Source organism: Desmodus rotundus, chromosome 4 (assembly GCF_022682495.2).
Source record: "Desmodus rotundus isolate HL8 chromosome 4, HLdesRot8A.1, whole genome shotgun sequence".
NCBI lineage: Eukaryota > Metazoa > Chordata > Mammalia > Chiroptera > Phyllostomidae > Desmodus > Desmodus rotundus.
The window spans coordinates 55,368,743-55,380,818 of NC_071390.1; the positions used below are offsets into that span (position 1 = coordinate 55,368,743).

The 12,076-nt window shown below is 40.4% G+C and overlaps 1 protein-coding gene across 16 annotated transcripts in view; it reads right to left on the bottom strand.

Moving 5' to 3' along the window:
- Window positions 1-12,076, bottom strand: part of KCNMA1 (potassium calcium-activated channel subfamily M alpha 1) — a 720,350-nt gene that overhangs the window by 157,413 nt on the left and 550,861 nt on the right. For all 16 annotated transcript variants that reach the window (XM_053922057.2, XM_024561262.4, XM_071221238.1 and 13 more), the window contains one exon: window positions 3,662-3,771. In XM_053922057.2, coding sequence (XP_053778032.1) covers window positions 3,662-3,771 — 110 coding nt within the window. The remainder of the gene's footprint in view (window positions 1-3,661; window positions 3,772-12,076) is intronic.

A 12,076-nucleotide genomic window follows, 5' to 3' on the forward strand; every position in this document is an offset into this window, starting at 1 on the left:
AGGAATGATGGCAAGGAAGCTCACACAGAGGCCCAAATCTTAGTTTGCAAGATGCAGCTAACCCACGTATCCATGATTTGGCTAAAATCAGAGAGAAACACATTCCAGTGTCTGAGTCCACAGTGAGGAATAAGACAGGTTATTCCAGTCTATGGTACATAGGGGTGGGGCCAACAAGGGTTCTCAGTCCTCAAACTTTGAATCAGAATCACCTGACTTTGCAAAAAATGCAAATTTGGGGGCCTTACCCCAGATATTAAAATCTGAAGATGTAGCCTAGAAACCTCTCCATTTAATAAGCTCCCCAGGCGACTGTTAATTAGCCAACCTTCACTGAGCAGTGACTCCAAGCTGCTCCCAATTGCAGAAGGCCCAGCGTCGGAACGCTGGTTCTGTAACTTGTCTGCTGGGTGGCTGCGGAAGGAGCCCCAAGCTCTGTGTCCCCGTTGGTAAACCAGGGATAGTGACACTAATCTAAACATCACAGAATTGTTACAATTAAATAATAAAACATAAACAAAATATTTAGAAATGATATTGCATTTTATCTAAATTAACTACTATTTTTGGAACAAAGCTGATCCTTCCAGAAAGAAGTGCAGTGAAGCCAGAAAGTTGACGTAAAGAAATCAAAGTGCATCACTAGTGGGCACCTCGCGAGGACAAGAGAGAGCATCTCTCTACCTGAAATTTTTAAAAAACATGCACTGGGTTGGGGGTGGGGGTGGCTTCTGCTTCTCCTGCCTCTCATCCTCCCCCATTCTGTTCTCTTGGGAAAAGACCTCAAATTTCACCAATTTATCCTGCCCACTTGTCTTCGCAGAATGACTCTCTCAGCTTCTTAGATAACACCAACTCTCCTGTGTTGTGACCCCACCCTGCAGAGGGGCTTTCTGCTAGCCTAAGGGAAGAGCAAATTTCTTTCTTTTATGCTTTAAGATGTTACGTGCTGCCTATTGTTTTAATGCAGTGCATAATTATAGAAACTGCTCCGAAAATCTGTATATTTTATCTGTGCTTTATTATACCCAGAATATTCCTCAATTCTTTTTTGTCTACATGAAGCAGCTTAAAATATATTTTGGCATCCTTTATGTCACTCTGAAATTAAATAGCCAATTCTTACTGTAATGAAAATACTTATGTGCCAGCCCAGTGATATACAACACTACACTCTAATTACGGCTGTGCTTTAATTAACCTGAATTGAAGAGTGTTATCATTAAACTGCTGGTAACTTTGAATTATGGCTTTTCTTTAATTTAAAGTAGAAAACACAGATAATTAAGCCTCCAGATAATCAAATGCTTGAGGAGAGCTTCAATGTTTTGGGATGTTCCTAAATCTCATTAAATGTCCTTTCTTTATTGATTATTTCTACCTCTGCTGTATCATTGTGTTAAACGAGCAACAGCACTAAGTTGCACACATTCTCATTCACATCAGAAGGTTGTTTTGTTTTATTGCATTCCGGAAGCTGTACTGAACCAATACTAAATTCTGACAACAAGGTGTGTCTGAGGAATCTGGCCCTGCTTGGGACATGTTCTGAACTTGAAAATCAATCACAGTAGCACTAGTGACCAGCTCTTGACCTGGCTCTGAAGGGCAGTGGAGTATCACACTAACCTATGTGCCAGAGTTGGCAAGCTCACGTGTCCACAGAGCTAGGCCTAGGCTGGACATGCTGGTCTGGCCTGGTTTAAGGGAAGGGAGTGCTACACTAAGCCCTTCCTTACAGCAAACTGGAGCCAGTTAGCATTCGCCAGAAATGCAAGTCCTGTGTTGGCTCCTCAGATTTTCAGGAGAGGCCAGAAATCCATTCTTTATGTGAAATACCTCTATTTTGAAATACTGGGAACTAACTGTTAAGAAATGAAATACCGTGGAGGGCAAATTTGTGAGTTAAATTTACCCTGTGGTAAATTTGCCCAGTTGCAACTTCTAGGGACAGCAGCAATCCTAACCTTATAGGTTAACACTCCTATGCATTGATTTGGTTCCCAGGAGCAGAAGAGAAGCAGTGGGAAAGCAGACTTCCAGGGGAGCACCCATGATAGACACGAACACTGGTCAAGCCAGGGGAAATCAACAACCAAGGGAGGTGGCCTCACTTACTCCCTGCTAATGCCTCCAACACCACAGGAGCCCTCAGGGCTCTGCTGGGTGCCCTCACCACCCCTTTGTTAGGTAGAGGAGACCACAATCACCTTTTTATAGAATCAGCTTTTTTATATAAGTCCTGAATTCTCCCAAGCTTTCTATCCTAGCTGGGCCAACCTCCAAGGTGGAGAAAATCCCCAGGGGCAGACTCTGTGTTCCAGGACCCAGTGCCTCTGAATAGCTAACTTCTTTCTTGGCAGAAGGAGAATAGCTCTCAGAGACAGAAACACATGGGAGTTACAATAGGGCATCCATTTTCAGAAAATAACTTCTTCCGAATCAATTACCTATTCACTTTTCCAGTCCATTTAGCATTTAAACTTTCACTTAGAGACAGAGTGAGAAATTTCAGTAAACAGTCAAACCGTTTTGTATCACTTGAGATCTGGACCCAGGGACAGGCGGAGTGCACCTGCTGTGTTCACTGGCAGGCATCTCCATATAAACCCCAAGCTACTAGGTGCTCGGTCCCCTCTCCACAGTGCACAGAACAGAAAACTATGAGTGAGGGGAACCCAAGAGCCCCCAGGTTCATCCTCTTTAGGCATTCCTTTCTAGAAGTTCTGTTCGGTTTCTAGGCAAGCAGATAGCACAAGGGAACAGCTTTTCTTCCTCAGCCCGGTGGTTTCCCAGATTCCCCTGCTTCTCAGTTGGTATCAGTGAGACTGAATTTCTCAAATCCTTTGCTAAGGTGTCAATGGATCAGGCTGAATGTTTCAGCATTCCAAGGGAGTTTGTGTTTTCATAGGGAACAAAGCCCCTGTTTGACTTAAACCATTATCAGAGATTCTAAGTGGGGAAGCTGAGGCATTGTCCTGGTGGAAGTTTCTCGGGGTCCAGGACACCTGACACTCCTGAGGTCATACCCCTTAGGTGATCACCTATTCTACCTTGAGGGTTTATGGCCAACTGGGGCTGCCCTTGCTCAAATCCACCCTGCTAAGCCAGTGTCGGAAGAAGTTGTGTCTTCTTATTGTTACATCACGGTTGTCCATGTCAGGGACTTTTTCAAGGTCTCCTTCTGGTTCATGTGGTTCTGCATTTCCTGAGCAAATCATGAATGCACTTTGAACAGTGGTTTCTCTGATAACTCCATGATATGACTTCATTGAAAGAGACATTAAAATTCCTTTCATCAAGGGGCTAGCAAGATTTGCTAGTAAAATCAGAGAGACATGGGTTCACAGCTCCCTTCATAAATGCATCAACATCATAGGAGCAAAATTCAAGACATGCAGCAAAAGTGAGCTCCGGATTTAGTACAAATTATGGATCCAAGCCTGAGATTCTGGAGGAAAAGGAGGGCCAGCAGAAATCCCCAAGGCAGAGACCGTGCCAGGACCCACCTTAAGTTCATCACGAAAGGCTGAGCACACAGGGCACACTCTGTAACTCTCAAGTGTCCCGACTGTGTTGGGCAGAGGTGAGGGGTCTCTCCTGTGAGGGGCACATTAAATATCCCTGACAGCCAAGGACCATATGGTCAATGGTCACTTACTCACAAACAGTAGGGAAAGACAGACCCACGAAGGCACTGGAGAGATATTCTGTGTACATTTCATTTGAGACTCCTTCCAAGTAGTATTTCTGCCATGTGTCTTCCTCAATCTAAAGGAGAAGAACAGGAAGAGGGTTTAAGATAATGACAGTAGGCTATGAAAGGAAAACTCGAGTTCTACCATCTTGCAAACAAATGAATACACTGGCTATGTAATGGTGACCTTCATCAGCAACCAGGAACACAAGCATATCATCCACTTGAAGCTTTTCCCAACCCTAAATTCACAGGCTAGAAGTACAACCCCTCTAAAGCACCACTTCTTTTTTTTTTAAGCCTCACCCAAGGATGTGTTTACTGACTTGAGAGAAGAGAGAGCAAGAGAGAGAAATATCAATGCGAGAAACAGAAACACCAATCTGTTGTTCCACCCCAATACACAACCCCGACCTGGTATCAAACCCACAACTCTTTGGTGTGTGGGACAGCACTCCAGCCATCTGAGCCACCCACTCAGGGCTACTTCTTTTTAAACCTGTATGACTTCCAAGGATGTGGGGGCATGGATACTCACTGCAATATTGGCAAGCAGGTAAATTGATGCAGTTTTTTTGGAGAGCAATTTTATAATTGTTAGAAAAATTTACAGAAGTCCATACTCTCTTACACAATTCCACTTTTAAGTACTGATAGCAAAGAAACAAGTAGACAAGTACATAAAGTCATATATTTAAGAACATCCTTTCTATTCATGAAAAATTGAGGGGAAAAGCACAGCTTATACATTTATATAATGGAATACAAAGAAGCAATTAAAAATTATGATGAAAATGTTAATATAGAAATTATGTTAAAAGGCACATTAATAAATAGTGTGTATAGTCTGATCCTGTTTTATTAAATACCCTATAATTATCTGAATGTTTGTAAAGCCATGGAAAATCTAGAAAGCTTTATACCAAAATGCTAACAGTTGTTATGTCTGAGATATAAAATGACACTTTTTCTTTATAGATTTCTCTATTGTCTGAAGGCTTGTACAATGAATATAAATTTTTTTCTGTCTAGAAGGTATCTGGCCATGTAATATGAAAAACAGACATTTATCAAACAAGATACAAGATACACGAAACATTGTACATAGGACAATGACACCTCAGTCCCTTTCAAAGTAGGCACCTTGGTACTTCATACACTGCTCCCAATCACCAGCAGCTACCCAGTGATATTTTCCTGAATCTCATCAATGGTATGAAATCTCTCCCCTTTCAAAGGTGATTTTAGTTTTGGAAAAGGCAGAAGTCAAATGGTGCCAAATCTGGGATGAAGCGAGGCTGAGCCACCTGGGTGATTTGATGTTTCACCAAACTCTGCATGACACGTGACACATGAGCGGGTGTGTTGTCATGATGAAGCTGCCAGTCACCAGTTGCCCATAGCTGTAGCCTTATGAATCATTCAAATAGTTTCCACAGAAGAATGTTCAAGTTTAACACAAAATTGGATGCAGATTTTTTGCTCTATTTGCTCAGTCATTTTGAATGAGATGCCCACACAGTACACATGCTCACTCAACAGCATCTACCGCCCCCACTGACTAGTACAGTGAAGTCATCATTGTTCACACATGCGCATTCCAGTCCACTCTCCTTGGCTGCCAGATTACGATGTTGTGCAAACCGTTCTCATTATATTAACAATGGCTGGACTTTTTCTGGGCAGTCCTCATGTTACAATGAAACAATACATCTATTTCTACTTAAAAAAAATTTTTCCCAACCCCATCTTGAATATCACAAGAAGTAAAATGAAGTTTGAGGGCGGTCTTACCCCGATTTTCATTAAAACATAGGGTTTTTCCGTAATTAATCAAGTTCAACTGATTTTCCCAACAATCTTCTTTATGCTAGGAATTTCTGAAAAGGTTTTTACCTTGGAATCGATCTTTATTTTTTTTTAATTTTTTACTGTTGTTCAATTAAAGTTGTCCCCATTTTCCCCCATTACTCTCCCCTGCCCTCCCACCCCCTCTCCCACATTCAATCCTACCCCCCATTGTCCTTGTCCATGGGTCCTTTATACTTTTTCCTTGACTTGACCCTTCCCCTTATTTCCCTTATTATCCCCCTTCCCCCTCCCCTCTAATAACTGTCAGTTTGTTCTTTATTTCCATGTCTCTGGTTCATTTTTCCAAAAAAATGGAATCAATCTTTAAAAATCATACAGTGAATAACAACAAGAATGCCTAGCCCACCTGGGGCTTGGGGACTTCACCAATTCCCATGGTAGGCAGGCCGGCCTGTGTGGTCCTCAGATATCTGTGAGCTCTGCCTCAGGTTCATTTCCACCAGAGGTTTGATAAGGGGGAAGGATGAGAGGGAGCTTCCTAGCCATCAGGAAGAGGGTCTTAGTAATCTTTTGTGCTGATGTTGAATTAAAAAGGATCTTGCCTATGGCTCAACAGTAATTTGGCAGGGGAATTACAATTCTTGAAATTGAAATAGACTTGGAAACAGTGGGAAATGCACATCTACTCTCTACTTGGTGACACTCTAAAATACAAAAACCAAAAATAATTTAGAAATAAATTGAATACTCCCTGGCTCTATGCTATTTGTCTGCTTCATGCACAGTCTGGGTGATTAGATTATGTTGGCTAACCTCATTAGCTTGGGCTGCTTCTAACCTGCTCCCACACATTCCACATTAGCTATGCAATGCTGCTGGGTATGGGTTGTTTATCTACAAATTGGTCTTCCCCAGAGTGGGGTCTTTAAAAAAAGGCACTCAAACATTTCTACTGCTAAACGGTGTGACTCAAAAAATTAACTGCAATGTGTTCAGCCTAAGCATGAACTTCTTCATTTCCTCACATCATAAAATTTCAACTTTTCTTTTTCCAAATAAAAGACATGCTGGCCTCTATAAGCAGAGGTCATTAATTCCTACTAGTATCATGAAAGCCTAGTCTGCATTAGTAAATAATTTGAAATATGGAACATTTTGGGCATTATATTGTCATAATTTGTTTTATTGGTAAATAGGATACTATGTCAGGGATCACCAATTATAAGTCCGCATAGTAAAGCTTTATGAACAAATGGTATTCTTGAAGTGTAAGATTTCAGCCTATTCTTTGAGCAGAGACATTCATTTTATAATGTGTTCCCTATGTTGCTAATTTAAATATTACACTTGATTTTCAAAAATAATGAAAATACGAATCTTTATTACAATTCTTTTTTACTATTGGTTGTATTTCTCAATTAATGTGGCTTTAAAATGGCTCTTTTAGTTTTATGGTCAGTGTTTTCATGCCTCTATTTCCTAATAGAACTACTCTTTAGACCAAATTTTATTGTAAGTTAATCACTAAACTTTTTTTATTTTTAATTTTTTAAAATTTTTATTGTTATTCAATTACAGTTGTATGCCTTTTCTCCCCATCCCTTTTTAAATAAATAGATTTTTTGGAGAATAACTGTATTATTTGTGTTTGTTTTGAACTTAGCAAAAATTATTTCACTGGTTTATTCATTCAGTAAATATTTATTGAACATATTGTGTATCTTAGAACCTGTTCTAGTTACTTATCAAATCCTACTTAAACTGGTATTTATTTCCCCATATTTTTCTCTTTGCCAGAAAATGCACCAGATATATATGGTTATGATTTATCTGACCAGATACATCTGACTTTTGCTGATTTTTTCCCACATTTCTTTTCCTGCAAGTTTGCCTTTGTGACTGATTTGAAATGCTTGAGAATCAAAAGTCAAATGCTGGGGAAAAAAATGTACTGAACTTTCCTGGAAAGCAAAATGCTTCTTCCACATACGTATGCAGACTCTCAGACTGTGTCTACAATGCTAGATGTGGTAGCATTGAATGGACTGTAGAAATGCTGAGGAGTTTAAATCTGCTGTCATAACCCTTTAAGATGTCCGCATCTTTAACACTGTTTCCATAAAGATAAGTCAACATGTTCTTCAGTTTCCGATAAATGTTCCACACACACAAAAGAAACAACCAAAAAACACTTAAAAATGATAAGATGGTAAATTTTATGTTCTATATACTTATCACAATTAAATTTAATTAAAAACATATGCACAACATAAGAGCATAAGAATCAGTAATTGATTTCTGCAGAGATGCTTTAATCCTGAAGGGCAAGAATGACAAGTTGTGACAGAACTAGGACAGCACCAGGCCAGTCACATCAGCAGAGTCAGGGAGCGAGCACCCAGCCTGATGGCACTGCGGTGTGTCACCAGCTCAGGCAACAGAACCTCGGTCTTCAGCCAGAGGCATGGGTTTGTTTAAATGATAACTCCTCATGCAGGCTTCCCTTTCTATGTCTCAAGCATGGTATCTTTGACTCATTTTGGAAAAGCAAAATCAAAAGTGCACATTCCTTTTACCTTTGTCAGCAGTAATGAAATGCATTCTTAGAAAAGGAAAAATTAAGTGTAAAGTACGTTCAGTTTAAAACACTGCTTGACATGGAGAAAATGACAGTGTACAAAGAGATCTAGAGAGGGTGGAGCAAGATATGGTCACTGATGTGCTGTCTTAACAGATGACAAAACTGAGGCACAGAGAGGTTAAGGAACCCACTGAAGGTCACAAAGCCAATGAGTGGTACAGACAAGATTCAGAGTTTATGTTCTTAATCACCTACTGATTACCTCTTGCTAAAGATGAGGGGTAAACATATAGAAGTAGTGATAATAAAATTCAGGGGGCGGGGACAGGAAAGGTTTGCTGTATATAAGTACCCAAGGGTGAAATATTGGATCAGAAGATCCTCAGAGACTCAAAACCCTAAACCCTGGAGCCCATGACTTGAGGAGAGGTCAGGAGGAGTAACACAGACTTTGAGTCAAGCTGAAAAAGACTTCAGGCCTCCTCTCAGAGCATGATGGCATCATTTCTATTCTATAAAATGGAACCATCTCAGCCTACAGCTTCTTTCCTAAAATAGTACATGCTATTCTCCACATTTGTGTTGTCAACGTATTTTTAACTGTAATGTGAATACACACTTCCCAGCAGAAAAATGAAGGAATGGGACCAAAATGACTTAGGGAAAGGTGCCCAAATTAATTTGCCAGCCATTCAGCAATCAGTCAAAGGCAAAGCATTTCCTGAGGCAGCAATTTCTCCTTTGACTGTCACATCAAACTCCAGCTGCTTCAGAAAAGCGCCTCACAGAGATGCACAGGTGATGCGCATCAACTACTCACAGAATCCTCAGGGAGAAAAAGGAATTGTGCCACTGGGCCGGCTCATCTACTCTTCTCATGGGCTTATTTACTCCCCTTCATTATCTAATTTTTCACCCAGTCTAGTTCAAGCCCCCCAAGTAAATGCTGTATACCACTCTATGGGCCGGTGGCTCCATCATCAAAGGTACATTCCAACTGGAACCATCAGCCTTGGCTCTGGGGGAAGTAACACCCTCTTGATTCCAATTCTGCATGTGTTACTAATGACTGTTTGGTAATGACACCTTTTATATTTTATGTTTTCTCTGATTAGAGTGAAACTATGTTTCCCTAATGCTAACAGCCCGGTGAATGTGAAAAATCAACCATCCTGGCTGGGCTACGTTACAACCACTGTGGTTTCTGTTCCCAGCAATGAGTCAGAATAATCGTGTTGATTGCAGCCAAATAATTTTGGAAAAGTCTATCCATACCTCCAGAGTCATGTAAATAATTCCAAAGATTATCGTGTACCAATCCTTATTTAATTGAAAACAAGTACACTGTTTTAATCCAAATATATGTTATATTGTGCACATCAAAAATAATGAACTGGAAGGAAATTATAAAAACCAATGACCATTATTTTAATAGCTGCAATAAGAAGAGCTGAGTGGGGTCACTCATGCCCAACACACTAGCATTGCCCAAAACAGGGAGTTGGAAGCTCCCTAGTCTAATAGCAGGTCATTTTTACATTTATAATTGTTTTAAAAAAACTATCTGGATTCTCAGTTAATATTCTTCCTCTAAATCATTCACAGTTTTAAATCATAACAGTACTTAAAAGAATTCATTAGCCACATGTGAATGGATATTTGGTACATATAAATTATACAGCACACTGGCCACTGCTCTTTATAGTGGCAGTCTAAAACACTGTGGTAACATGAACTGGCCACAGTATCTCAGACCCCATAAAACCATATTCATTCTTACAAAAAAAGAGAGCCTGCACAATGTGTCAAGCCCTTGACAATAATTACAAACCTGGAATCAACATCCACAGGCTCTAGGCTGGTACGTGTGTGAGCTGGTGACTAAGCTTGAGTGGGGTCACTCATGCCCAGCCTTCAACTGCACGCTCTGTCACTGGGGAACCTCCAAGCTCATGTTGCACCTAAGGATCCCTTACTGGAGGGAATGATGTTAGGACAACTGAGTGTTGAGGAGACTTTATCATCGGGCTTCCTGTGTTCTCTCCTCCTTTGTTTCCTTCTAAGTTCCCATGTTAACAATCGTGCCCCAGTTTTTATCCACGGGCATGGGGCTATCTCCTTCTTTCTCCCTTCCTAGCCTCAACATTCTTCAGTATGATCACAGACCCTAAAATCAACTCAAAGAGTTACAAAACAGAATGCCCGAATCTTGCTAGCTTAGGTCCTCACAGGGAGAATGCCTCACTCCACAGCCTTCTGGGGTGGAGGAAATTGGTGAAACAGTTGAAACCAAAGGCAAGATGTAGAAGAGATGGGGAACGGATGGTACCTTGCACCTTTTCAGAATATAATTCTTTCTTGTACCAAATTGCCCATCAATGCTGTACTTCTAGGATGTGGACTCAGGTCGGCTGCCCTTCTGAGAGCAGCACTGCACTACAGGGACTCCATAACCATTTGGCATCCCACAATCATAGCCTATTTCAGATTGCATTATCCAGTGAGAATAGGATGAAAGGATCTCCACTTTTTCCAAAGGCTTCAGGACAATGTCAGTTCTTAAAAAATTATTTGGAATTTGATGGAATGCCAGATAACTGGTTGCTTCAGCACTGAATGAATAAATAAATAAACAGCTCTAGAGATAAATTTCAAGGTGGACTTGGGCCAAATCTCTTATTTCCAGACTAGTGGGCTGCAGACTATCAAATAAGATTCCTTCCATCAGACAGTATGAAAAAATAAAATCAGTCCTAGCTGATGGATTGAGTGCCAACCCGCAAACCAAAATGTTGCCAGTTCGATTCCCAGTCAGGGCACATGCCTCGTTTGTGAGCCAGATCCCTAGTTGGAGGTGTGAGAGAGGCAGCCAATGTTTCTCTCTCACATCGATGTTTCTCTCCCTTTCTCTCTCCCTTCCCCTCTCTCTAAAAATAAGTAAATAAAATATTTTCAAAAAATCAGCCTATATGAGGTTTTTAGAGAGAGATTAACAGATCACACTACCAAAGCATCAGAGTATATGGCATTTTCCCACTATGATACCCCAGCCCAAATTAATTCTGAAGACAGACAGTGTCAGAGGGATTGGGGAAAAGAAGGGTTAGCAGAAAGAGAAACATAAGGACTTTTAAAAAGAATTACTTAGAAATCATTTAAGAGTGTTATGTATGTGGCAGGAAATTGGTACTTTTTTAAATTTTTATTGTTATTCAATTACAGTTTTATGCCTTTCTCCCCATCCATTTTTTTCAATTTTTTTCAAATAGAGGGTTTTTCTACTCTCTCCTTATTTTTTTTTCTTCAATGTAGCAAAGGTATTTATGCTTAACAGATGTCAGACCTTTACAAAGATTGGCCTGTTTACTATCTATTCAAATAGGACTTTGGTTTTACAATCTTGCTAATAGTTAAGAACATCTTTATTTGTGCTTCAAATAATAAGTTTCTTAAAATATGCCTAGAATAATTCTAATCGGGGCAGAGTGAGCAGGAAGTGCCCAATGTTCTCAGCCAGCTGCTGAGCAATCCTCACGAGGACAGTTTGGCCCCCAGCATACAGGACTTTCCAGAACAGAGCTTCTCAACCCATTTGAGGTGAGAGGCCAGGGTTTTAGTCTTATTTCTAATACCCACTTTCTTGCCAACTCAAACTTCAGCAAACTCTTAACAGAAATGAATTCCAAAACAGGAAAAAAAGATAAAGAAATGAAAAGATGAGAATGCGCAAAGTACATGAGATTCAACGGATATAAAATCAATCTGTCAATTGCTTTAAAAGTTTCAAAACACTTACTTTCCTGTTCTTACTTCTCTCTTGGTGGATGGGCAGCAAACAGGCCACAGGACATATCCAAGGCCTGCTCCATTGGTTGTGCTGGTCACACTCTGTCTCACAAACCTTCCTTCCCATATTACCCCCAAGTGTCAGTAAAGCAGAATCACTCTCAACTAAGATTCTCTGAAGTAAGCTCAATGGAAGCTAC